At 43.8% G+C, this 27,707-nt stretch overlaps 2 protein-coding genes and 1 long non-coding RNA gene across 6 annotated transcripts; 1 reads left to right on the top strand and 2 right to left on the bottom strand.

Annotated features, from left to right (window-relative positions):
• Positions 1–743: 743 nt before the first annotated feature.
• On the bottom strand, positions 744–4,473 carry LOC135912322 (adult enhancer factor 1-like). Its single transcript, XM_065444729.1, has 3 exons — positions 4,405–4,473; positions 2,448–2,533; positions 744–1,788 (listed from the first exon to the last, which is right to left on the bottom strand). Exons 1-3 carry the CDS (start codon positions 4,467–4,469, stop codon positions 1,355–1,357), a joined length of 585 nt encoding a protein of 194 aa, XP_065300801.1. The 5' UTR covers positions 4,470–4,473; the 3' UTR covers positions 744–1,354.
• Positions 4,474–4,548: 75 nt separating this feature from the next.
• On the bottom strand, positions 4,549–8,029 carry LOC139046669 (uncharacterized). The gene is made up of 3 exons (XR_010567607.1): positions 7,876–8,029; positions 7,593–7,781; positions 4,549–5,598 (listed from the first exon to the last, which is right to left on the bottom strand). It is a non-coding gene; the product is annotated as an uncharacterized lncRNA (long non-coding RNA).
• Positions 8,030–8,236: 207 nt separating this feature from the next.
• On the top strand, positions 8,237–22,963 carry LOC135912321 (zinc finger protein 586-like). 4 transcript variants are annotated; one of them, XR_010567601.2, is made up of 5 exons: positions 8,237–8,876; positions 9,045–9,154; positions 13,973–14,074; positions 16,279–20,939; positions 21,354–22,962. XR_010567601.2 is itself a non-coding variant. In XM_065444727.2 (4 exons), exons 1-4 carry the CDS (start codon positions 8,507–8,509, stop codon positions 16,680–16,682), a joined length of 687 nt encoding a protein of 228 aa, XP_065300799.1. In that variant the 5' UTR covers positions 8,237–8,506; the 3' UTR covers positions 16,683–22,962. The 4 variants fall into 4 exon arrangements, 3 of the variants coding, with proteins under 3 accessions (XP_065300799.1, XP_065300798.1, XP_065300800.1); XM_065444727.2 differs by having other exon boundaries at positions 8,237–8,577; positions 16,279–22,962; XM_065444726.2 differs by having other exon boundaries at positions 16,279–22,962.
• Positions 22,964–27,707: the final 4,744 nt, after the last annotated feature.

Raw genomic sequence — 27,707 nt, 5'->3', positions numbered from 1 at the left:
AGTAGTGCTTTTGACATGCAGGAACAAATTATACCCCAGTTGGACACACTTCAGCAAACCAATTAACAAGTATACTAATTAAGTTTGAACTCAAATAACATTTATTTTACAAATGTACTCTCCATGGCTAGAAACGAGGGTGAACAGGTTATTTTCACTGTCCTTGATGTGGAACTGCATTTGAGCACTGCAAGGTTTAGCACTACTTCTATCATCAGCCTATTTTACGTCTACTGCAGAACGAAGGCCTCTCCCTGCGATTTCCAATTAGCACTGTTATACCAGACATCAAATTTTGTTTACAAATTTCCTTGTTGCTGCTGTAAGTGAACTGTACGTGATGAGTTCCATCACTAATAAAGCAGCATGAGCAAACATTTTCCATCTGCAGATGTGTGTAGCAAATCTGCACAATGTTTAGCAGCAAAATGAACGAGTTTGACAAATCTTGACCTAGTGACAACTGCGACACCCAGTCTTTATTGTTGTGTGACTGAGGCTCACGGGAAAATGTTTTCTGCATTTCCACCTTGTGCTTGTACTATGAATCAATTGATAGAACTGCACTGTGCTTAGCACTGTACTATGCTTGAAAGCATATTCCGCTCTACTGTCGTGCACTGAGCCAAATGGCAATGGGTAGAGAAGTTTCTTTAACTTGACTACGCAGTGCAGTAAAAGTCGACTGCGCCTGATCCGCCGTAGTCAAGGTTACTTTTCTGTGTGAAATGGTCAAGAAGGAGTTGTTTCACGATCACTGCAAGTGTTTACTAGAATATGCATGCACTGCTTTTCCCAGCGTCTTAGAGAACAGGCCAATTAAAACAAAATAAAAAGTTTCTTTTGCAATTGACTGACCACATGCATCATAATAGAATCGGAAATGTGCACAGCACCAAAGTGAATTACTCAAAGGCGGCACACGTACATCACAGAGGAACTTGCTATCTTCATGACTACCATTACAAGTTTTGCACTTGGCTGCGCCTACGTGCTGTCCTGTGTGCATTCTAAAGCGCGCTTTTACTGTGGCGATTTCTCAACCAAAATTAAACGACTGTGAGCTGTGCAGCCTCGGGTACACTTGTCTCTGACTTGTGCTGCCTATCAACTTTTAAAGTTGGCCTTGGCAACTGCAGCCACTTTAAGGTGCACATCACTGCGCAGGCTGCCACAGGATGGACTGCACACACGGACGTGAACTGTTGTATCAAACGATGTCAGTTAGTTTCGGCTCCTGTAGAATCTCAGCCTTCAGAGGTGTCCTTGTGCACTGTGGCCAGTTCGTATACTACCGTCATTTTTAAGGTGAGCACAGGAAATCACATGCACACGTGCATGCCAAGGCAGGCATTCACGCAGGTGGCATCTCCATGGGAACCGTGCACCGTTTCACGTGGTAGTCGAGTGCCGAAGAGCTGCGGTATGACCGTGTGCAGCGCTTACACTTGTAGGGTCGTTCGTCTGTGTGGGACACCATGTGGCGCTGCAGGTTCGACTTCTGGTGAAACGTCGACGGGCAGATAGGGCACGAGTAGGGTCGCTCATCTGTGTGGATGCGCACATGCATCTTGAGGTCGTAGCAGCGTGCAAATGTGCGAGGGCAGTAGTTGCACACAAAAGGTCGTTCCCCTGTGTGCGTGAGCTGGTGCTGCTCCATGGTTCCCACCTGCGCTGTGGAGAAGCTGCACATGTTGCAGTGGATCGTGCAGCCACTTACAAACACGGGGAGAGACTGTGTTTGCTGGTCACACATGGAAAGTCGGGCATCTGTCTTGGCTGATAGTGCTGGAAGAAAAAGAAAGGCACAGAAACAGGAATACAAGTGAGTACAACGTGGGAAAAGAAACGAAACACGGGAGGATTTAGGATCAAATGTACTTTTTGGGGATAACTGTAGTATTTCGTCTTCACGCAGCATTCCGAAACAATGTCCTAAAAGGAGGACAGGAAACCGTGGTACATAACCTATCAGTGAGTGTTTGTGACCCCCCCCCCGAGAAGTAATTGCCAAAGCGATGCAACTAGTATGGTCGTACAAGTCTCGCTTCCCACATTTCACATCGCAGTTTTTTTTTTTTTTTAAGTCGCAACACTTGCTACGAATTCACTACTTCACAAGTTACAACAACTTGTGGATGTTGGGCCATATCAAAACCTGAATTATGTGTACCCCTGTCCTTCCAGTATGCAACATGCTATGTTCTGGTCACAAGCAAGCGGTGCGTTGTGGCCACTGTTCATAAAAATATGTCACTTAGCTGGTTAAGTGATAAATACGTTCAGATCTCCAACACCTTCCACGTGACAACTGCGCATTATTTTGCAACATACGAGTATGAGACATAACGTTAAGTCAAATTACATGACTTATGCCTACATCTTTCACATGTGTGATGCACTATTTTAAGGCGAAAACCTAAGTGGCTTGTTGCAATGGCTCATACCCGAAAAAGGCAGCGTCTGGTCCAGTGACGCAAAAAATATCACCAGGACTGGATCATATCCGCATAAGCAAGCAAAGATGCAAAGGCTAAATATAAATGAAGAAATGAAAGAGAACAAAGTAAAAAAGAAGGAACGAAAAAAAAGAAGGGAACGAAAGAACCTTTAGGTAAAGCATTAGGTGTTCGCTTGTGTCGTTAATCTACAAGGCCATACATTTATTTCACACAGCGGCTTGTTATGTCTTGCAAGAAGTCTGACCCCTCCAATAATATAACTTAATGCATTACCAGTGACCACGTGTGCAGCAGGCTTTCGCTTTCATGTGTTAGTGCAACATGCAGCCAAATTTTTTTTTAGCGAATGCGAGCTGTGAGAGAAGTCTCTCTAGCCTTTATAGCATTGACGTCTATGTATAAAAAGAATACAGTTTAATGCAGTAAGAATGTAATCTTTTTTTTTTACCAAGAGCCAGACGGACTGCTTTTGAGCTTCTCTATTTACAATTGAAGGCCTGACGACTACTTCCACATCTCTGCAAGACGAAAAAGGCAAGGCACCCAAGGCACATGAAATGTACAGTGCTGTTTACTTATGCGCTAACGTGAAAAAACGTTTAAGACGGGAGTCACCGACTTGGCCTCCTCCTTTTCTCAATGTCCTCCAAACAGCTGACAGACTACCAAATTAGTAGATACTAACCACAGTTATCACATTACAGGGAAGTCAATACTGTAACAAGTCCTGAGTGCAACACTCTGGGCATGCTCTGCATACTTATTTCCGCTTAGCATTTTGTAATGCTCACACATATCTCTCTTCATTTGCACAGCAATGTTCCTGCAAGCACTTGCAATAAACTCGCACTGTGCTAGGTAAGAGGTGCATCAGAGTATCGAAGCACTGACTTTGGCTCCCCGTACAATTGCACCAAATTTGGTGTATTTCGCACAGGACTGCACAAAACATGCCGGATTTAGGTATAAAACAACTATTTGTTGTGTGCGACTCTGTAAGAAATGAATGCAGAGATCTAGGTTTATTTTCTGTATGTGGCATTAAATCCACCTTTCTCTGTAGGATAAGAATTTAGCATATAGTGCCATGTGACCAATTTCTATTAAAACCTTGCTCTGTGTGGCTATGTTGTAGTTGTAGATGAAACATATTTATAGAAAGGAAAATTACGCGCAAATGAAAAAGCACAACATTCCTGTAGCTGACTAAGTGTTCTCAAATGACATAACAGTACAGCAGGATTACAATGTCAAGCATAATTAAGGCATACATTTCAATGATCATTCTTAACGCCAAAACGATCAATAAATGGCTTAACACATGTACAAATAAAGCTTTTGTCTGTTTACATAACATAGGTATGATCAAAATTAGGTTACAAACTGTTAAACAGTAAAATTTTATCAATGAAAAGCCCCCCAAAAGCCATTAACCTATAGCTGATTATGAACTCAAAGTTATTACTAGAGGCACCTTTGATTTCAAATTTATCAAACACCAACATTTCTGATGAGCCACGCCTTGCTTTAAGAGCTGCTGCTATTACAGAAATTTTAGCTGATGAGAAAAAGCTTGCAATAAGCAAAAACAGAGTTCAAACTCTGTAACCATGAAGTACATTCAAAACTGAGTCAACCCAAGTCAAGCCGAAATGAAATATTAGAGCTTAAGCTGCTTCTACCCTACTGTAAGAAAGCATTTTCAGACATTCCAGACACTAAGGCCGACTTGTCAAGAACATCAATAAATGTTAAATCACTACTCAGTGATAGCTACTCAATTCAATTATCGAACAGTCTGTTAGAGATTGACAAAAATTTCATTGCATTTTGACGAAGTTTAGTAAAGCTAGGCCTCTTAAATATCAGGACTTGAGCAGGAACAGCACAAGAAAAACAGGACTTAAACACAAGGGACAGGCAGCAGCATCATTGTCTGTACCTTTCTATATCCTGTTCTTCTGCACTGTTTCTGCTCAAGTCATGAATAGACCAGTCCAAATGCATACGCTTGTGCAGTTCCTAAATATTGGGCTTCACTTTCTCTCTACCATCCTCTGTACACCATCATCGTGTGGACCTGAAAAAGTGCAAACGAAATCATTATCTAGCAACCACTAGATAAAATGACTTGATAAAAACAAGTACCAATAATAGAAGGATCTCGGCTGTTAGTGCATGTGGGGACAAAGAAGACCAGCAAGGATGGTGATAAAGAAAACATCTCGCAACACAAACATGCACGCACACTATCATGCACCAGGCACCACGTTTACAAAATGATTGTTGTAGGAAATGCCCATCTACCTCCTTGCCATTCACCCCCACAAGTGAGGGCACTAAGGCACATGGAAGAGCCAGGAAGGTGAATGGAAGACTGCAAGTCCCCACAGATTATTAAAATTCTGAGTATGTACATGTCAGAACCCTGATCTGAATATGAAGCAACACGTAGTGGGGTACTTCGGATTAATTTTGACCACCTGAGGTTTTACGATATGCATCTAAATCTAAGTGCACAATTCGTTTTTGCACTTCACCCCCATCAAAATGCAGTCACTGCGGAGACCGAATCTGTGGACTTGAGCTCAGCTGAGCAACACCATATTCACTGGGCTACTGGGGCATATCTCCACAGAGGACACTTATGGACATGGACATTTTCTGTACTTCATGAACAAACAACCCTTTGTTGCCCTGAGTAAAAAGGCTTCTGACACAGCAAAACTTAAGCAAGGCAAATGTGGGAATAAAGAAGGAATGCGAGGAGGAACAACACAAGATCATTTACAGCTGCAGGCATAGCTGCTTTCTTTGACAGACAGTCAGTGCTGCATTCCTGACCCATCGGCGACTATAGTAGACTCGGAAACAAGACAAAATGCAGAATAATAACGAATATGCGACAAAAACCACACACACGGGTTTGAAACCCATCGTTGAACTGAGCGCTCAATACGCCATGCAGTGTGCTTCGTGCACACAATAGGGAAAGAGTTTGTCCACTGCAAATAATGCATAAACACTGCTATCACTAATGGCTAATGTAAACATAGTGCCTTAAGGTGACTTTGTAGCGGCTAGAGATTACTGCATCCCCGTGCCTCCTTGTCTTCCTTTCCTGGAGCAGCTAACGCTGCAAGGAAGGAGGGAAAGTGCATTATGATGTGAATGCAGTTTAGTGACTTTCAAAAGCGTGCACAGCTACGCAAACTTCAAACAGGCCACAATGACACTTGAGAGCACAAGACCTAACACAACTTTTGGAACAGCGCTAAATGACGGGACAAGAATGACAACACATGGGTGTTGTCTTTTTTGTCCCATCGTTGCACTACATAAACTCCGTTCAGACATCAGGTGCAACACTGTGGAAGGTGGGCAAAAGGTTTGGCAACGAAAATTTATCACTCCGTGCATTCCGCCAATGCTTCACTGCGCATTAAAGCTGTTTGCTCACGCGAGCATGCGGCCACCGCAACGTGCTGCAGATACACACCCAGAAAGAAAAGCAATGAAAAACTAATTGACCTAAAACAATGCATTAGTAGCCGTATACCGAGTTTTGTTTGTTTCTAAGGATTAACACTCTCTCTATCCAATACTGATCCTATATAAACAGCAGTTTTGCACAATTGTGATCAAGAACCCTGAACTATTTCTAAGTGTGGACTCAGCCACAGCAAAAAGTTTCTCTGGCCTCCACAGCGTTACACCTGATGTCTGAAATGGAGTATAAGACGAGTGTGTCATGGATGCAAAGGACTTATCGGGTACTGTTTGCGTGCCACCCTAGCCGTCACACCTGAACATTTTGATGTGTGTAGAAAATCCAATTAACCAACCAATCCCCTTTAGGCACCACGTCTGCAAACATGCACTAAGAGATAAATCTGCAGAATTATTAACACTAATGAAAGTGATAACATCTTAAGATGTGTCATGTGCATCTTATGGCCACCGTGATCGTACCTGTACTGCAAAGACAGCTAATGAGCTTAAAGTGTGTCATAAAGAAGAGCTGGTAGACCGACGTTTTTTTAATGGTAGTTAGTGATGTTCCATGCAAGGAACGTTCCCTTTTTCTGGAAATTTCAGGCCATAATTTTGGAGTGAAGGGAATTTTTTCGATATAACAGGGAATTGTACGACTCATACCCTGATCGTACTTGTACTGCAAAGACAGCCAATGAGCTTAAAGTGTGTCATAAAGAAGAGCTGGTAGACTGACGTTTTTTTACTGGTAGTTAGTGATGTTCCATGCAAGGAACGTTCCCTTCTTCTGGAAATTTCAGGCCATAATTTTGGAGTGAAGGGAATAAATGTGGAGTAAATGTTAAAATGATGCCAGTGAACAAGACAGCACATCATCGATCATTGTCAGTGCACGGGCTTAACTTAGAGTCAGTCAGTTTTAAGTTTTCATAGTCTGCATAGGTGAAAAGACAAAATGCTGTTTTGTACAACTAAATGTGAACTTGACACTTTTGCATGAATACATTATTTGGTAAGTTAAGCCACTAGGCATTGTTAAGAAGCTGCAGGCTGCAAGTAGTAGTAGTGCTAAAGCTACGACTATACGGAAGAGACGTGTGCAATTGAACAGGAATCCCCATTAGAAATTTAGTGATTATACTGTTGACCGAAACATTGCATAAATTCTGTGATATTTCTTGGCGTGTTTTACTACTAATAATTACGGTTCACAAGGTACTTATTCAAGCGCTACATCTGTATATGTATATGCAGGGAGGTTTATGGGTTCTCAGAATTTTGTGGGGAAAAGGGCTGAATATAGATAATTTTTGTGTCAACAAATAAAAATTCTGTGAAGTACGGAACCTCACAGCTGGCAGTGCCAGTATGCTGTCATGTAGCCGGATGCTGTTCTCATACATATCTCTTTTCATATACATTACGCAATTTTTTTAATTGTTCGCGTTCAGTATTTTCGCAACTAATACACTGCATGCGCTACAGGCAATATATACCGCCTCAGATCTGCCATTCCTGCCATAGTGCTTTAGGTATTCCCGGCCGTTCATGCCACGCGGGGTTTGCTAGCACGCACGATGGCAGTTATCTGTGCTAAAGCTATCGATACGAATGCGCAGAGACAGGACATCATACACGAGGTGCACTGGTAATTGGCGTTCGAAGAAAGATTGTGCATGTTGAAGAATGGGCGCTTGCGCGCACGGCCATCGTTCCGAGAGTCTTGACTGCTACTGTTGCATATATCACAGGCTGAAGGATACTTCCGCGGTCCCTAAGGTTCACCATCAGCAGCAGTGTTCCAAACGAGCCAGGGCCAAGCACCTGCGGAAATGAGGGGGAAGCAACGAGTTATGTATGCCGGTTGAGTCGCGTGGTTGGGAACCTGTCATGAAGCCGCGGTGGCATGCAGCTTTACCAAATGTTACAAACTCTTCAGTCTCACTCCAGTTGCAAGAGTGATTTTACGCCGTCAGTGAGCGCTAACTTGTCATCGCAAACACCAGAAACTGGAGCTAAAGACAGTTCGAGCACCAGCCAGGTACGCGCGCCGCCACCATAAACCGCCATATCCCGCGGCTACAAATTGAGTTTCGTTTTCGTATACTCGCGGATGCATACGGCTTGGCAGCTTTGCGCAATAGGTCAACAAATTCCCCGTCAACAGTATTTTCGCAACTAATATTTTGTTATTATATGTGTTCGTGGAACTCGCTATCAAAGCGGTTTATTCAAAAGTGTTTTTTTTTTTTCATTTCGTCGTTGGCATGCCTGACTGCCTGAAAAGAGCTCAATCGCCGCTAACATCACGTTCCTTTGTCGTCTGCCCGAATGTTCCGTTAGTTCCGTGTAGTTTCGTGAGAGAAAACCGTTGTATGCCTGTATTGGCGTCCCTGCGTTGCCACCAAATAACCACTGAGCGCATGTGTGCCACGTGTGTGCCGTGCATACACTCAGTCAACGCATGTTAATGCACTCAAACGGCGACAACCAGTGACGGCGAGCACCTAAGAACGAGTGCTTCAGGAAAGGCGAATTCCCAAGTGGAAATGTGGACGCCTGCTGAACGAAAACAATGTGTCGCACAGCTTCGAAACTTACTGTGGGGTTGCTCACAGAGGCAAGTGGGTATCTGGCATGGTATGCCCTCACATACGAGGGGTTAGTCTTTTTAATAGGCTGGATTGAATCGGCTACCTTGGGCCCCATCGTTGCCGCCAGTGTACTATGCTTCTGAGTACAGCGCCGTACATAGCGATGAATCTGCAGCCTGATTTCCTTACCATGTTTGACCGACGCCAACGGTGTCAGCTGTCTCTGAATGACTGTTGGTCGTTCAATTAACTTCGTGTACCCCTTCGCTGGAACTCACAAACAGTGTATCAAAGAGCAAGGATTGCATCGTGTGAAACCGGAAGGGTAACAACAACGGCGCAGTGGTTGTTAGCGTCCTTTAATAGTGGACGCAGTGGCCGCGATTGGAAGTGTGAATGTGCGCTAGTACTAAGCGTAGATAACGTGTCGTTATTTTCTATACGGAATGAATTTACGTTTACTGTCTGATTTGATTCTGTATCCCTTCTACAGTGGCACCTGGCGTGATTCTGGTGGGTCTCATCTGAACAGCTGCTCGACATGTAGGAAGTGGTTCCCGAGACTGCTAGGAAAAGGCTGCATTCTGCACCAAACACAAATAGGTTGATGTTTTTGATAGCCGCATTCATGAACGAGCTAGAGCAAAAAATTTTTGTCTTTGACGGTGTGTCGCAGGAATTTTGCTACGCCTGCTGCCTTGAGAGCCAAGCTGTCACTTGTTGCATGACAAACCAATGTGAGGGACTTGTTCGCTTTGTTCGAAAAGGGCGACACAGGCATTGTAGCAGTTTTTTTCTGCCTATCACAGCCTTGTCAAGCTACTCAGCTTCCAGCTGACAAACCTCTCCAAAAAGCTTTTTTTTTGTTTTTCTCTTCTCACTTTCTGGGTAATAAAGCGAATTGAATTGGACAGAGTGACTGGTAACTGGGCGACATTACTGTAGAAACTTTGGGACACCTACAGCTTCCTAGAGCCAGCTGCCATTTCCAGCCCTTGCAACACGATTTCCCAGTAGTATAATGTGGAATGCTGCATAGTTGGATCGAAGACAGAATGAGGACTATCTAAGCAGGATAATGAATCAAGGTAACCCATAGTCGGTGTAGTCGTATGGTCTTTCACTTTGTGCTTAATCATAGCCGCCTGTATTTTTGTTCCTGTCATTGCTAAGGTATGTAAACTTTCTTCACACGCTACTGAACGAGAAGAAGGGGAATTGAGGCGCCCGAATTTTTGTTAATCACAATCATATAAAGCCAACATACAATGAAACTAACGAAAGCACAGCATAAATTGTTGTGAATTGAGATGTAGAAAATGATATAGTGAAGGGAGATGAAACTAGACCAAAAAAATGTCTTGCCGCAGTGGAATACAAACCCACGTCTTTATAATGCATACAGTGTTATTACCAATTGAGCTACTGTAGCACTATTTTCACCAGCCACGGTGGCTTAGGGGCTATGGTGTTGTATTGCTAAGTATGAGGTCGCAGGATCACATCCTGGCTGCGATGGCCGCATTTTGATGGGGGCGAAATGCAAAAATTCTCGTGTCTTGTGCGTTGGAGGCGCGTTAAAGATCCCCTAGAGTCCTCCACCACAGCGTGCCTCATAATCAAATCGTGATTTTAGCATGTAAAACCCCAGAATTCATTCATTCATTCAACGCTGTTTTGCTATTTAATATGTGAGCTAGGTCGAGCCCCGAGAGTGCTAGCCAGTGCCACAACTCAATGGCCATGGTGGCAGATTTAGAACATATCTTTTCTACCGCACTACTGCTGCTTCTGTATGCAACTCAAATTGCAGCAATAACTTGCATCAAAAACATGCTTATGCCACCCTTAGTTGTGGCCCTAAAGATCATGCATGCATGTGTGTGTGTGTGTGTGTGTGTGTGTGTGTGTGTGTGTGTGTGTGTGTGTGTGTGTGAGATTATACATATATAATAACAAAATAAACCTTCAAAACATTTCCACATGTTGGATCGCAGCAGTGCATTTGGTAGCTTCTGCCTCTTCCTCAAATCAAGCAGTCCGATTATTTTATTGAGTTTGTCTGTCCCCTCAAGGTCAAATTAAGTGAAGTCACCATAAGAAATTCTGATATATTCCCTATTGCTCACTGCATGAGTTGCCTTAAGGAGACCCCACATTCAGCGACACATTGGGAGTGACTTGTCGTGTGTGCGTCGCCTCGTGCCTCTATTGCGGATAAAAAATCAAGGTGTAGAATGAGTCTCTATCTTCAGCAAACATCTTGGATTTCTTTTAACTATATCTGTAATGTTCGAAAACAAGCTGGTTGTTTTGGCGTGGAAGGATCCAATAAACGACGATGTAAGGAATGGTCCTAAAAGTTCATGTGATCCTGTTAGTCCTACTAAATGCGCTTGAATTTGAATACGCTGTGTGTGTGTGTGTGTGTGTGTGTGTGTGTGTGTGTGTGTGTGTGTGTGTGTGTGTGTGTGTGTGTGTGTGTGTGTGTGTGTGTGTGTGTGTGTGTGTGTGTGTGTGTGTGTGTGTGTGTGTGTGTGTGTGTGTGTGTGTGTGTGTGTGTGTGTGTGTGTGTGTGTGTGTGTGTGTGTGTGTGTGTGTGTGTGTGTGTGTGTGTGTGTGTGTGTGTGTGTGTGTGTGTGTGTGTGTGTGTGTGTGTGTGTGTGTGTGTGTGTGTGTGTGTGTGTGTGTGTGTGTGTGTGTGTGTGTGTGTGTGTGTGTGTGTGTGTGTGTGTGTGTGTGTGTGTGTGTGTGTGTGTGTGTGTGTGTGTGTGTGTGTGTGTGTGTGTGTGTGTGTGTGTGTGTGTGTGTGTGTGTGTGTGTGTGTGTGTGTGTGTGTGTGTGTGTGTGTGTGTGTGTGTGTGTGTGTGTGTGTGTGTGTGTGTGTGTGTGTGTGTGTGTGTGTGTGTGTGTGTGTGTGTGTGTGTGTGTGTGTGTGTGTGTGTGTGTGTGTGTGTGTGTGTGTGTGTGTGTGTGTGTGTGTGTGTGTGTGTGTGTGTGTGTGTGTGTGTGTGTGTGTGTGTGTGTGTGTGTGTGTGTGTGTGTGTGTGTGTGTGTACACATAGTTAAACTTGATACAACAAACTTCACTATAATGATACCTTGATGTAATGAAACATTTAACTTTTTATAACTTCTTGCCCACAGAACACTGTATTTTGAACCTTGGTATATTGAAGTGTGTTTATCCACAATTTTAAATGAACAAAATTTTAATATATAGTGAAGTGCCAATTATACCTACTTTGTTATATCAAAAGATATATGTTATATTTTACCAGCTATATAGTGATCATTCACACTCTTTCACGAATTCTGTGTATGCAAACAAACTGCTTATTTGTTCCTAATGCTCCATTTGTGCTTTTAAGAAATAATGCTTCATAATGTGCGATGTAATGAAAGAACTTTGCTATTGTTACGAATGCTAGGTTGTGAACCTCGTTTTTTAGTGGTAGTGAGAAAATCCGCTCATTATTCAAAAACTGTAGGTCGTGTTTGCCGGTGTTACATGCCCTCTCCAATCGTCTGTGTGCCACTGCATTCAACTTTTTTGTCTCCTCCCAAGATGTGCAGTGGAAATGACTTGAATGCCCGCAGTGATAGAGCAATGGAATGGAGCACTGGCTGTTTTGGCGAGACTGTGCACCATTGTTACAATGAATGTTAATCCATCCTCGGGCACAATTTGTGCAAGAATCTCACATTCTTTTAATTGAACAACTTGCAAATGACTGTCACAATGTCTCTAGTACTTATCACTAGACGCACAAATGGCAGGATATGCAAATACCCTTGCTGTCTTTCAAGTACCCAGTAACATTTGGCCTGGAAACTAGTTTGAGATAGCAGACCAACTAGTTTGAGATAGCAGACCCAAAGTGAAGTCTTCTGAATGGTGCTGCTGTTCTTCACGGTGGGCATTTGCAGCAGCTAAGTGCACTGCACACAAGAGCAACGAGTTCTGCTGGAATTTACAATTTCAACATTTCTTTTTTCTTTTCACTTACAAAGCTTATGTCTGAAGAAACCATTGGGATTTTTGTTGTGGTCAGATGTCACTCTTGAGGTGGATACTGTCTTTCTTTTCTTTTTTCATAGGACCTCCACCATGTTGCATACTTACGCAGAGCTCATTTGTTTATTCAGTGCTCCTGGACTTCAAGTTGGTTAATTTCTACCTTCTACTGCCTCATCATTAGCTCAATTGATAAAGGCCCAGAAAGGTGGTTGTGATGCCATGCTCAGTTCCCAAACAAAAGGGAATTTCATTCAGACTGCAAATGTTTCTTTTTGAGAAATTTGTATAGATCTTTTTTTTTTTCTTGTCAATTATCCTTGCATGATCTCTCACTTGAAAAGCATCATATCACAGTGAAGCTGAGCGATTTGATAGTCCAGAAGTGTGATCTAGCAGTCTATGTTGTCACTCCTCCTTGGGGTCCCTTTAAGACCTTGCATTTCTTAAGGATTGCTAATGCTCACTGCACAGTACATGAAACCAGGCTTTCATCTTTAGAAGGAAAGAAAGAAAGGTGGCGTGACTTTGCCTAGCAGCTAACTTAGCAATGATTAGGAAGCTGCTTGAGAGTCTGGTCTTGACATTTGAGCCAGCTTTGGGTCAAAGCATCGATTACTGAACAGTAAATGTGAAATGCGACCAGTCTCCATTGAACTTGTGTGTTACTTGCAGTGTGAATGATGGCAGATCTCTATGGGAAGACCTGCGGGGTGCTCAGGTCCACTCAAAAGTAATTCACCATCAGCACGTACTCATCGCATCAAAATTGCCTGCATTCACCTAGAGATTAGAGCACCTGAGTGTGTGTTTTTCAAAGTGGTAGTTCAATGCTCAGTCTCTCTTGCATGGTAATCATAAGGAGATCAGAGGCTCTGTCCTCAACATGTGAGCACATGCTGAAGCAACATACTCATGCAAAACCTATTTTACAGTTAAACTCATTTTAGGCTGTACTCAAACCATGCAGCGATAATTTCTGTGGCTGGTGCCTTTCTTTGAACTCTCTACACAGCTACGGATCCCACAGCATTTCTGGAACAAGGGCCTTGCAGTGGTCCTGGGCATATTCTGCTAGAGAAGTAAAGGTGGCCCACAAGAATGACGATGATAGTGATGACTACTGTGTGGCAATTCTTGAAGAGCAGTTTGGCTGGTGTACCTGTATTCTCTGAACATGTTGGTACCTGAAAGCACCCTCGATCATCTGTACACTTAAGATTTTCCCTTTTGTCAGTGGCACTTCACGTTTGTAAAGTTTTGTGAATATGTGTCCTGCTCTCTACAGTTGAAGAGTCCTCATTACATGTGACTACTGAACGCATGGCATGAAGTGTGATAGGCCTGGCCACTTGCGGCACTGATTTACCTTGACTCCACTTCTCTGTGCGTCGATTTTGCAGGCATCAAGGCAGATGCACAACCCAAGGAAAACGAGATGGTAGAAGATTATGTCAGAGGAACTGATGACAACCTTTTACCTGCAAATTTCTGCAAACAAGCACGTACGCCAAGTTCACTTGCAGCATCACCAGCAGATGCATAGTGTCCACTACAACAGATGTATGAGTGGCGCTGCTGCCTGCTTGTGCACCTTCTTTCGATGTCATTTTGTCACATTCCCTGCGAATTTGTCTTTCTGGTGATAAGTGTAGAATGTTTGTTTTTTTGTATAGTGAGTCCTGTCATTGCTTCTCATTGTCACTGAGTTGGGTGCAATTCAGCAGCACTTTCTGTTTTGTGTCACTAGCACTGTGTTGTGACTGAGTCTGTTGGTTGCTGCCGGTAAGCATTGATCAGTGATGTCGTGTGCAGCACGCAGCATAAGGGCTTTTGCAGTTGCATTGTATGATGTGTTCATGGTCATTCTCGGTTGTCTCTTCATAACCACTACAACTTCAACAGCATAAGGCAGTTACCATTACTGGCACCTTTCTGCTTCATATTTCATCTTGCTGCTTGTGTTCCTGTTGCTATATTTTATCATAGTCTGCTTTGTTCTTTCATTGCACTTAATTGATATTGGCACACACTAGTTACGCTAGAAGTCGAGGAAGAAGAAGTGTGCGTGGTAGCTGCTGCAAAAACGAACTGTAAACGGCCGTCCGCTTAGAACTGGCTGACTGGCTTTTCCTCTCGTGACAATATAGACAAAGTATTTGTTCGTCACAGTTCTTATCTTTCAACTCGCAATGGCAACTTTAGGGAAAAAAATTACGAGTGTGTAAGCAGTGCCCATGAAAGTATCGAATGTGCTTTTTAATGAATGTAAAGGTTTTAGTTCTAAGGCTCTTTGTAAACTGCAGCTTCAAAAACTGCTCAAGATAAAAATTAATGTCAAGTGTAAATGTTTTCTTTCGAGACCCCATAGAATGTATTCTATTGTTGTTGTTTCTGCTTTTTTGACATACTTGTTATGCTGAATATGAACATGCAACATGAATGCTTTAAAACATGAATTCTTCATGACATAAAAATTCACAGCATGAAAGGGTTTAGTGCTCCAAATATTTTATACAAGTCAAATGACGAACCATCCTAACTTCCTGCATTTATAAAAAATTCCTACTCTTCATCAAGGAAACAAACAACATAAGAGAGGCCCTGACGTCACATTTCTGAAGCCAGAAGTGCAGCCATTTTGGTGTGCCATCACCCTTTGCACCTTCAATCAGCTTGCCGAAGCAAATAAGTGTGAGCTTTGAACCTGCTGTGAGCTGCCGGAAGTGTGTGCTGCTGATGCTTCCTAGAACAAAGGCTACAAAACTTTTGTAACACCTTTAGTGAAGCAAACGCACTTCTGTCTTTTTCCATGACAGATTGAAGACGACGAAGACCCGCACTGTGGGGACTGGCTAGTTTGCTTGAGTGTCTCTGTTGCTGAATGACACTCGCACTTACAGCCCCAAAACGCAACGTTCGACCTTACACCCCACACTCCAGAGTCAGCTTGTCTCGCGAACAGAACGTGCTGTGAGAAACACACAGGGCTGAAAGACCTTATCTCACTTTTCAGAGGCCGAGAGCTTCAGGAGCATGTTGATGTTTGGTGTACCAATCCCAGTGCTCCAGTGCTCCTTTATCAAAAACAGAACATTACTTCTACCACACTTTCTCCAACACATCTGTGCTGACCAGGGCCTCTCCTACGCTTTCCTTCCTCTGTGCGGCCCTACAGTTATCTACTCCAGTACTGTTTCTTCTTTGTGACGTCGTTATGTCAGTGCTATAGATCTTATGAAGGCTTCCAAGCAATTTTTATTTACAGTTACTTAAATGTACACACACATGCACGCACACATACATACATACATACATACATACATACATACATACATACATACATACATACATACATACATACATACATACATACATACATACATACATACATACATAAACTTGAGGAGAGCTGCATACAAATGATTGTGCCAAGCCTTAGTGTGGGAAAGCACTGCGGAGGACAAGTAGCAACAGCACCAGGGGTACTTACAGCAAATGAAGCAGAGAGAGAGAGAACCCTTTAATGAAAGACAGAGATTTCAGCCAGCGTTCAATGCTCAGTGTCAATCTAGTAAAGATGCTACCAACTACTTACGCATCACCTCTTGCCTGCGCTCATATGTTACGTTACCCTGTATGTGCAAGACATACAGGCCATCTGATCGGCCTTGCTGTTTTGCAACCAGTTGCATCTTCTGTCTTGCAGGTTCTGCTAGACTACTACAGCACAACGCTTATCAGCTCAGTGATGGCGCATCTACCAGACAAGTAGGGCTGCATTGCTCCCTCTTTCCATCTAGTGGGAGTGACCTGAGCTACCATGAGGGTGTGCATGGTAATGAACGGTTCACATGTGGTTACTGCAAAAAGGTCTTCAAGAAGAGGGGAACCCTGACCGTTCACCTCCGCGTCCACACCGGTGAGAAGCCGTTCCAGTGTCACCTGTGCCCCAGGAACTTCACGCAGAGGGCCACTCTCATGTATCACATGCGAACACACACCGGGGAAAAGCCTTATCAGTGCCGCTATTGCCCCAGGGCCTTTTCACGAAAGATGCTGCAGAAGAACCATGAGCGCAGCAAACATTTGAAGCATTTGACCACTCTTTGATGATGCTTGCCACCTTTTGCTGGCATTTTATGTGACGTGCCTCAATGGTTGACTTTGGGAGGCATGTGCGTCTACTTTTATTTGCCGTGGTGCATTTGCCAAAAAATAAGATATGTCTGTACATTTTTCAGGACAAATTGCAATGTTTCCCCATAAAGTGAAGGTTTATAAAGCAGTGTCCAAGAAAAAGCTAAATAATTGCCACAAGCAGTTAGCCCTTTTTCAAGAGGTAGAGCAAGTCCTTTCCCATAAGACAGCCCATGTTCTTCACTGAATATCTGTGCTGAGTGCCGATGTTGCAAACTATCTTTTTTCTGGCTCCTGTGCTTTGAAAACTTTCACAGTTAGCTGTTCCTATCCTGCAACACTTAAGCATTTCATGAAGCATGGACATATGGACAGCGTAACTAGAGGCCTGATTAACAATGCATTATGATGTAGGTAGTTGCCACCAGGTAAAAGACTTTTGCAGCAGAACTATCCCAGTATGGAAAGCTGTTGCAATTATTCTCCTGAGCTTAGTACTATCATTCCCATGTCCCCTGTTTTAAGTGATTATAAGAGCTTCAAACATGGGAACTGTGTTCCACAACATTAATACAGGCTGCTGAAAGGAATTTTTGGACATGTGTTTAAGAATTATATGCTAGATAATGTGTTCATGTCATTGGGGAAACAGCCTTGATACATGTTATACCTCTAATATCTGGCACAGTGTTGTTTGGCTATGAAAAATGATGACGTCCATTTTCCTCGTGAATTTCCAATGGTTGCACATCCTTGGCGTGTTCCTGCCTGGTGTAGTTTGACCTCGAAACAAATGTGAGCCCACAGACTTCCTGAGTAGAGCCTTATGGATGACAGTTTCATTTCCAAGATCACACAGACCACAGTAGCAGCAAGTAAGTGCATATCAAATAGATAACAGTGATAAGAGGTGGTGCCGGTGTTTTCGTTGGCCACTCAACAAGCTTTTCCTGGCGCATTGCAGGGCCTTTTCAAGTGACTTCCTTGTATGTAGCAGCATATTGCAGTGGCACGAAGGGGCAAGATTTTCTGTCTTGTTTGGTGTGGGTTGAGGTGAAGGGTGGTGGAGGGAGTATTGACTGCACAAAAAAGAAAATTTTGCTTTGAAGAGAGTCTGCCTCATGATTCTAACATTCTACTGGAAGTGCCAAGTGTCCTTAGCAGCAATCTGTCTCTTACTTCTGGTGCATAAACCCAAAGGAAGGAATGAAGTTAAGAAATTTACAAATACAGGACTGGTGTGGCAACCACAGAGAAAGAGCAATAATTGGAGATCGTTTGGAGATGTTTTTCTTTGTACTTAAGTATCCGAACATCACCCTGCCATGCTGTGGACTTACTGGATGATGATGGCGACAGTGATCGTGATTAGTGTGCACAGAATGCCTGTGTCTGTTATGAACACTAGTACCTTACAGCTTGAAGGAGCTGTCGGATCTATGTGCTGCTTATCATCCACACACATTGGAGCGGGTACAAGTGTTACTCTTTACCTCAATTATTGGTTTTCTACCCCCTGTCCTCTCTTGCCTTCACCCTTATATATAAAAAATTTACCCACCCTCCTTCACCTTCACAAAGAACTTATCTGCCCTCCCTCACTCTCACCCTCAGGTTGAAAAGCCTACCTTCCTTCTCTTACCTGTGGTTTGTTGCAATTTCATACTGTTTACTCACCTAGGGAGGTTAGTTGACAATTATGATTGTCTGCCATGCCATTACAATTGTCGAAGTGTGCCACATTGCATTGCTTATATGGACATTGGCTAAACCAGCTGTCTAAACCTAAAGATTAAGCCCTCCGCAATGCTCCCATTGTTTCATCAAGTTGCTGGGATTTCAAAATGGAGAGCTTGTTGGCATTTGTGGTGGGATACTATTAAACTATCTGTTATACTAATCAACTACCCTGTTGTGCTTATTCGAGATAATTAGCATGACGTTATAGACATTAAGCTAAAATGTTTAAGTTGCATGCTTACTGTAAATAAAATCCCTCTACCACTGTTGCCATGTGCCAGCTGAAACAAAAAGTAATTAAGTTTTCGTACTGTAATTGAGCTTTAGCTATATTTATGTCATGTATTTTCTTCTTTTTCATGTTGCATTCTCTAGGTCAAAAAACGCTATCAATGCCTGAGAAGCCTCAAACCTTAAGTTTTTGTCCCTCTCTAATCAGAGAAAGAAAAGATAAATTCCAGAAAGCTTCTTTCAAATAAAGGATCGAGCATGCTTAGTTGTGGTAATTGGTGAAAAAAAAAAAGAAACATCAGAGTGACATCAAAAAGTCACCATCCCTGTTCCCACTTTCATTGCTGTCACAGCTTCCAGTCTACACCTTTATCTACAGCTTACATCAACAGCCATTTTTACAACTGAGGTCAGTTACAAATAGGGGCTTCAGTGTACGTCAGAGCTCAAGAGCCTTCCTGCCGGTGCGCTTCAAAACTTTAGTCCTCAAACACGCATGTGGTCTAAGTGACTTCTCTGCACTTCAGCCATGATGACGTTCAACGAACTTAGTTTCACTGCCTGGCTTGAAGGACTTTCCCACCCCCACACCCTGGGCTGAGCCGAGCAGAGGTGTTGCTGTTCATGACAATTACAATCTGGTTCCTTACCCACCCCAGTGTTAATGAATCAAGATCTGTACCTATGGGATTGCACCAAGTTCCCCGACAAAGATTCGACAAGTACAACGATTCCACCGCGACTCGCGGCTGCGGCGGAATGCTATAGGACAACGAAATCCAAACCTGGGCCCAGCAGGTCTCGGCGACTCTTGAAAGACAAAGGCCGAGCGAAACCGACAGAACATTGTCCCTCAGGGCGACCGACCGCAAGAGTAACAGACGCTGAAGTTGAGTAGAGACCACCCGTTGAAAAGACGTCAGGGCCTGTGTTGCGGCACCATTTAGTCATGGTGTCGTTCTGCAGGCGACTAAATAAAGTTGTTTCTTGCGCTCTCTCTCTGCACTTCAGCGATATGAATTGCGCCTTTCTCATTTAGTTTCACATCGTCACCCTTCCTCACCCTCACCTTAACACATGAGGGTGAGGGCAGATAAGAGAGGATGTCCTCATGAGGGACCACCCTTGTGAGGGCGCCAGTAATGGCAGTTGACATATTGATTGTCGGCTGTCTCTTCATAACGGCAGAGAGTGAATATGACAATTACTATTACTGGTGCCCTCTGTACACCAATCTTCACCTTTGTGCCTGTGTTATTTCTGCCGCCATTTTCATGATTGCCTTTTTCACATTAGAAGTGTGACTGTGCCTTCATGCACTGAAATATACAGGAGCTGGGGCTTGCGTTAGCCTGTGGTCAGTGCAATATGCTGTGCAAAAAAATCTCGCAATGTGCTTCCTCACAAATTACATGCTGTCCTTGTACCCACTTTCCGTCTCAGACTTGTCCTTATGGCTGCACTCCTGGCAGCCATCCCTCTCAAACAGCATAAATAAAACACAAATATGAGCAACCAAAGTAGAAAATGCGGTAATCTTGGTGGGTCTCTGCTAGTGGACAATGGAAAAGTAGGCGGAACAACACAATGATTTGTCTCTTGTCATTTCACTTTGCGACAGGCAACTTATCCATTGCCTATTAACTGGCTCCCTTAGATTAATGCGCATCACTAACCCAATCATGTATCTTGCTAAAAAGCACATTTCAATGTCTAAATTCACCACTGTGTGCAACATTGATGTGGCATTGCAGACACCTAGAATGACATTTATCATGCAGTTATGCCAGAATCACGTGTCGTGGTATCAAATAATTGCAAGAGGTGATCTACTATGTTGCTTCGTGTTCGTATATGTGTGCCATTCCTGTTCATGTTACACAAATGAAAAGCTGTTTCAGTGTAGCGTTTGTCCAATGACATCCAGCCGCAAGTCGTATCATGCTAGAAATTGTGCAGCGACAGGCTTAGCTCAAGCCTTCTTCCAGCCTCTGTTATGTGCCGTTCATCTAAAGACCACTTCGATGGTATTGCATAATAGGTGGAAAGATAGGAAAACAGAAAGGCATAAGTGTGCAAACACTTATGCCTTTTTGTTTATGAACAGCAGATGTTCTTCGCTGTCGATCATGAGAATGTATGTGGGCAGCATATGGTAGTCGTTTGGCAGAAAGTGTTATTCCATCCTGTTAATTCCATCCTGTTTGCACAGGACAAGATCGGTGCGCGGAACACATTGCCAGGAAACTTCGCTGCGAGGTATGATGTATGCTGTGCAAATCAATGCGTTTGTAAAGCTTCAAAATGAAGCATCCTTTTCCCGCCAACTCACTGACACGACCTGCCCACCAAAAGGCCTTTTACTATTTTTAATTTTCTTATTTTTCATAACCTGTTTTCTAATTACGTCTTGTGCTACCATGTGATACACCAATACCATTCACTGACAATTGACAGCCAATATGCTCACTAGTGCGGAAAACAGCAGGTATCATGCTTGGTTCAGAATGTGACAATTTGAACAGCACAAAGGACGGGACACGTAAGAACACAATTGACGAAGCGTTTGCATTCTTATTTGTCCCATCCTTCGTGCTGTTTAGACTTCGATATATGTACCGGTTAGCCCACGTCAACACCCTGGTTCAGAGTGTGTCACTTTCTGTGGCGCAGACACCGTCGCCATGAGTCGCTACCCGGAAGCGTCCCCTCAACTATGCACAGACATGGGAAGGAATCTGCTGTGGCATACTGTGTGCGGCTATGCCACAGCTTCCCGCAACACAATGAAGATTCACCAAAGAGAACATAATGAGAATTTCCTGAACAAGCGTGACTACTGCGGCAAGGTGTTCCCACTGAGGTACAACCTGCACATACATCTACGTGTCCACACTGGCGAGAGACCAGTCTGTTGTCCCCTCTGCCCTATGCCTGTGCACAGAAAGGGGTCCTTATGTGCCGTATACAGTCGCAGAGAGGCGAGAAGCCATGTCAGTGTAGGTTTTGTCCAATGCGGTTTGGCCGCAAAGCACACCAGAAGAGGCATATGAAGAGAAATTACACATGCGGCAGGCCGCACACACTGTAGCAGTAAATTCAGGAGAATTAAGCAACACTTGAGCAAGGCGGAGTAGGAAATTGCCGCCTGCTGTGTGAAGCTATCCATGACAGCCTGTTTTGTTCTGCAGAGAGGTTGTGCATGGGATGTCAACTTCCACATGCTCACGTCAGGGGGCAGATACTTCAAGAATCATTCAAGAGATTATTGTTTCACATGCTAGCTGTTAACAGAGTCTTGCTTATATATTAATTTCCCACATATTTACATTCAGTCCTTTATTTTTCCAACATATCCGTATTGCTAAATGCAATGTTTAACATTACAACTGACATATTTGTTGAGGTTTTGCAGGTTTATGCATTTATCGACTTCATGTGTTCTTAATGGGCTGTGTTGCTTCTTCGGAACATTGTAACATTTTCATTGTGTGCATTAATTTTTGTCACAGTTTCACTTGTTTTGCAGGCTTGTACCAGGCGATCCATTGATTGCATCTTTTTTATTTTTATTATTATTATTATTATTATTTGTTGAAGCAGGTCACCACCATCTTCTGATTTTATATACAGTCAAACCTCCATTCAGTGAAACCCAACTATACAAAATTTTCTATCTGAAATATTTTTATTCCCAAATCCTATTTATAGAGATTGATGTGACAAAAAACCTTGAAGCAATGAAGTGAGTTCAATCTCTCATCTGAATCAATTATATTTCAAGGGAAAATATCGGTAAAAGAAAGAACATGTCACATCAAGTCAAGGTTATGTTCAGAATTTTACTAAATTTATTCAAGTGTTGTAGCAATGAATACATTACCTTGCCAGTTTCACACGGGTGGTTTTCCTTTTATGTAATGGTTTATCGCAGTGTCTCGGTATCACAAGCTCAGTGTTGGCTTACAAGCTGGTGCTATTCTTCCATTGCAGCCAAGTTAAAGAAGGTGTTGTCTTCTCAGTTTAGCCTTATCCCACAATTAATTATTCTTACAAAGCGCAGGAAGACAAAATTTGCCATTTTTGGCTCTTGAATAATGTTGTGTTAGTCGCATGAGTTTTGTCGATGTCAAATGAGTCTGCAATCCCTTGGACTGTTAAACTGAGGTTTAATGCTTTGTGTATACAAGAGTGGTCTTCCTTTTTGTATTGATTTTTATTGCTGCCTTGTATATCAAGAGAACAGAGCAGGTGATCCAGTTGTCTCCACTGGTGTATGTCTTGAGGACTCACCATATATAAGTGAGCAAATAAACGAAATTTCAAACTTGATATGACCAGTTTTGCATTTGTGTACACAACAACAACAGTACAGATAGAAATTTGTAACGGCATGCCCAGGTAATGGAGAAGGCTGATATTTCAAAATTTCAAAACACCACAGTATTTCGTACATCTTATGTGGCCAAGTGTAGGCACACAGCTGGAATTCCCACTCTGTGTCCCTGGTGAGAAGTGCCAGCAAAAAGTGCCCACCTCACCACACAGTTTGACCAACATCCATTACACCTGGCCTCTTGACGAATGATGTAATGGGTCAACTGAATGGCTATGCACAGGGAAAGGCAGGGAAAGTTGGGCTTGTTGGGGGAATTCTTGCTGGGCAGTGCACTTGCTGGACAGTGCCCAAGTAGATGAGAAATAAGGCACGCACATGAGCACCGACTCACAGCCACGAATTTATTGGTGAAAAAATATAAACATAAATTAAAAAAGAAAAACAGGAAACAGATAAAAATCGCACATGCATGACAATGCCTTTCGAGTACAACAAGAAGATAAGATAGAAGGTAAACTTTGTCTTTTAGACACAGAAAAGCAATATGTGCCTCCTCCCGCCCCCCAAGTGCTGGTTAAAGAAATTCATGCGATTGCAAAAATAGTAATCCTTTCCCACTAAGAGCAACTGACTGATGGCTTGCTAATGCACTTGTTCCATTTCCTAGCGACTGACGAGGCCTTCATGGTTTTCCTTATTTCCTAGTCTTCGTGACCAAACAAAATTGTAGTTTTCTCTGTTATCATGTTGGAGAGGGAGCTTCCACATCTACGAAGTGTAGGCAGGTGCAGGTCCCTCTGAAGCAAAGATGATAAGTGCTCTTTTAGTCATACGTAAACATGACAGAAATTGATCAGATGGGCTGAAATTACCAATCCTGTGCAAGATCGACAGAGCCACTGCATTATGTCGGAAGACTGAGTTCACAAATTCTTGCAGTCCTTAGAAATAAAGTGTAATCAGATCCTCTGCAGTGTAGGAATTGGTCATGTGAGACACTTTGCAAGTAGCTGATCATCCAACATTGGGCTTTTAGAAATCGTTGCTATATAGATGAACATGTTTATATAACGGAATTGAGTGGTGTGTGTGATCCAATCATGTGCTCATTGACAGCAGCAAGGTAGTGACGATGGTGATGATAGTAGTATAATAGCAGTGGCATGATGACTGACTTTTGTGTAAAAAATAAATTATGGGGATTTACGTGCCAAAACCACTTTCTGATTATGAGGCACGCCGTAGTGGAGGACTCCGGAAATTTCGACCACCTGGGGTTCTTTAACGTGCACCTAAATCTAAGTACACGGGTGTTTTCGCATTCCGCCCCCATCGAAATGCGGCCGCCGTGGCCGGGATTCGATCCCGCGACCTCGTGCTCAGCAGTCCAACACCATAGCCACTGAGCAACCACGGCGGGTGACTTTTGTGTAGTACTACAGTAAAGAAACATCACGATGTTGTGCTGTACATATCGCAACAGCAGGGTTGAAAGCCAGTAACTCTCTTTTACTTATTCAGGTGCACATTAAATAATCCTAGGTGGTAAAAATTAATCAAAAGCCATCTACTGTGGTGTCTCTCATACCTTCTGTGTAGCTTCAGGATGTTAATCCACACAACTTAATTGTTAACACTCTTGGATACAAGGTGCGTTCATGAAATTTGTGTTACCAGCAGCATAAATTTGAAACAGGCGTACAAGAGAGGCATTAAAATGAGCATGTGTTCCTCTAGCTTTGACGAAGTATAAAAATGATTTTCATAGCATTCGTGATTAGTCTGCGTAAGACCACACCACGAATTTTTGGAGGCTATGCTGTGTTCGCGGCTTCCAATACCGCACAGGTGCACCTTTGCTCTGGCCGTTTCCTTCGGCGCTCTCCCCAGGACAGTGTGGCTGTCGTAGTCCCGCCGCACGCAGCAATGTTGTGCGCTGCAAGCCAACTGCCGAACGTTGTATGCAGTGGCCAGTACTGCGTGCAGTCTACAAGTTTTCGCGCATTTGCGAACATTGTGACTACAGACATAATGCATGTCAAGTTCACTGAGATGCACTCTAATGTCCAGCTGCAGAAACAAATTAACCTTTTGAACCTGCCACAGATAGCAATTTTGTTAATTGCAAGAGATTTCCAATACATTGTGTCTCCTTACTCTAGGCTGCCGCTACAAAAGAATTCGTAGTCGGTCAAAACAAAACTTCCTCAAAACAAGGTAGAAAGATCTGATACTGTAATTCTGATACTGATACTGTAATTCGTTAGTGAATATGCAATGAAATTGCACAACTTACTCTTGAATTATACCATGTGTTTCAAGTAACTAGTGCTAAAATTTTAAAATATCGAAGTGACATGCAGCTGGACACAGCCAAAGTAATGTTGTTTGCTGTCATTTGGACAAATTCAGACTAGTCTAGTATATTGCCTAATTACATAATTAGTTATTATAGTTAATCGTTTTTTCATATAATATATCCAGAGCAAAAGTGTCAACAAGAAAATTTTGGAGCATGCTGAAAAATTCGCTATTCAGCTTTCTGTTGCTCGGTCGAATTTACGCCGTCGGCGTGATGTTCCATACGAAGTCCGAGTGCAATAATATCGCGACCGCACTCCGTATGATGTCGGTGCGATCGAAAGCCTGCGAGAGTGAGCCGAAAAGGATGGTGGCATATGGTGGCTTGATGCGGCGTAGTCTTCTTGCGCCCACAAGGGAGGAAGGCAGGGAGGGAGGGTGCGCGACGTCTTTTTACAAGCGCTATTGGGGCGGGGGCACCTCCTCTTCTACTTCAGGCGCGGCGAGAGAGAGAGTAAAACTTTACTGCATATAAATAAAATAAGGCACGATGGTTGGAGCCCCGTGCCTTATTTTATTTATATGCAGTAAAATAGGCGAAAGGCGCCGAGACAGGTTGCAGAAAAAAACTGGCTGTGGCTTAGCTAAGGTTAAGCCCAGGATGCGAAGCATACTAGCCTTTATTTTAACGCGACAGCGTTAAAGGAGTACTGACACAAAAATTTGAAGTCGAGATAACTTGTGAGATCGATTTAGTGGGTCACATACACATCGTGTGTAAAATATCAGCGGCGAATATCGCTTAGAACATATTTAAAATCAATTTTAAAGTACGTGCACGCAGCCAACCGTAAAACAGAGCACCTCGCGACATTGACATCACCCGGGTCTGTAAATAGCCAAGAAAACGCTACGTCATAGGGCTACGTCACGAATTTTCGTTGGCTGCCATGCGGCTTTACACGTGCTCTTTACACGTGCTCGCCGTCGCCGGCCGCAATATCCGAGTCGCTGCTCTCCAGTGGGTCAAATTGAAAGTGATTGGCCACGTCTAATACGGCGGCGACTCCCACATGCAGGAAATCGTCGCCGCTGGACGACGAAAACGAGGACGACGACGACGATGATGGCGAGGACATGGCAAACCACGTGCAGGCGTAGCAGACGACTAGCAACACGAAGCTCGCGTGCCGGCGCACCGCACGCTGGCTGCGCGGCAGAGCATACGTCATGGCTTTTTGCGAACACGTGACCACTTTGTTTACACTCCCCGTGGACCGTTTCGTTGCTCTCTGAAACCGAAACTTGGACTGGTCGCTACAAAAAAGACTGCAGATAATTACCTGTCGCGCTCTGAAGTAAATGAGGTCTCGTGCCGTGATTACTGGGTCATTAGCTACTTGTCGCAGAAAAGCCGGTGTCGTCGGCGCCGGCTCAGGCGTGCGGCGGTTGCTCAGGCGCACATTTCGTTGTCGCGCCGAACGCTGCGTTGCTCGACGCTCACCGCGTCCGATGCGGGGCGAGTAGTCGCTGCGCCGTAGCAAAGCCACCTAGAAACAGTCTCTGTAGCACGCCGCAACCTTCGCTTCTCATTCCAACGAGCAGCTCTGTCTCCAGGAGGCATCTCACCTCGTGAGTGTCTAGCAGAGGCAAGCGCAGCTGCTTATATACCCATAGAGAAAGAAAAATACAATGATATACCGCCACGACGGCGCGAGTTGGAGCCCCCGTTTCTCCTCTGTCGTGACGTCATGGTGTCACGTGGTCAGCCTTGAAGGCGACGCCGCGAGCGACGGCGCGAGTTGGAGCCCCGTTTCTCCTCTGTCGTGACGTCACGGTGTCACGTGGTATTGAAGGCGACACCGCCGCGCCTGAGGAGCTGGGTTGAACTCTAGTAATATGCTTCGCATAAAAAGCGCACTTTCTTCGTCACTCTCTCTCGCGCATGCCATCTTGGAGGCATTCCGCCTCCATGCATTCCGCACTCGCTCCGTGTACACTGTACTCCGGGCGCGCTCAGGACGTTGTAGCTCGCCTTCGAATAAAGAACGGTAAAAATCACGGTTGCATAAGCTGCAGTTGCCGGCTCTGCCAGTCGTTGCAGTGCGGTGCGTTGATCGGTGCAACTGAAAACGCGTATAGAAGTGCGCTCAAATTTTGCATTAGGGAGTATCGTAACCGCCTGTGAATGTTTTATCGTAATTGTCGGTAATCGTAGGTGGTGTTCAAAATTCGAAGTCTCCCGAAATCGCGCCTGCCGCATTCTACCAGCAAAAGCACAGCCTCTAAGATGTGCATTATGGACTCAGAGAGTGCCATCCAATGGCGCGTGGATGCGCCGAACGTTCTTGATGCGCCTTCAGAGGCTAGTAACGTTGTTCAAAGGC

The sequence above is a fragment of the Dermacentor albipictus genome, chromosome 6 (assembly GCF_038994185.2).
Source record: "Dermacentor albipictus isolate Rhodes 1998 colony chromosome 6, USDA_Dalb.pri_finalv2, whole genome shotgun sequence".
NCBI lineage: Eukaryota > Metazoa > Arthropoda > Arachnida > Ixodida > Ixodidae > Dermacentor > Dermacentor albipictus.
The sequence above is the reverse complement of the archived record's forward strand: the minus strand, read 5'-3'. Positions and strand labels throughout refer to the sequence as shown.

What these genes read in the sequence shown, in the direction of transcription:
- LOC135912322 (XM_065444729.1), bottom strand. Translation starts at nt 4,469, where the DNA reads ATGCATTTGGACTGGTCTATTCATGACTTGAGCAGAAACAGTGCAGAA. An exon ending in GAAGAACAGGATATAGAAAG is followed by an intron (nt 2,534 to 4,404) that starts GTACAGACAATG and finishes ATTTATATTTAG; the next exon opens with CCTTTGCATCTTTGCTTGCT. An exon ending in CCAGACGCTGCCTTTTTCGG is followed by an intron (nt 1,789 to 2,447) that starts GTATGAGCCATT and finishes TTTTTCTTCCAG; the next exon opens with CACTATCAGCCAAGACAGAT.
- LOC135912321 (XM_065444726.2), top strand. Translation starts at nt 8,779, where the DNA reads ATGACTGTTGGTCGTTCAATTAACTTCGTGTACCCCTTCGCTGGAACT. An exon ending in CATCGTGTGAAACCGGAAGG is followed by an intron (nt 8,877 to 9,044) that starts GTAACAACAACG and finishes TCCCTTCTACAG; the next exon opens with TGGCACCTGGCGTGATTCTG. An exon ending in TCTGCACCAAACACAAATAG is followed by an intron (nt 9,155 to 13,972) that starts GTTGATGTTTTT and finishes TCGATTTTGCAG; the next exon opens with GCATCAAGGCAGATGCACAA.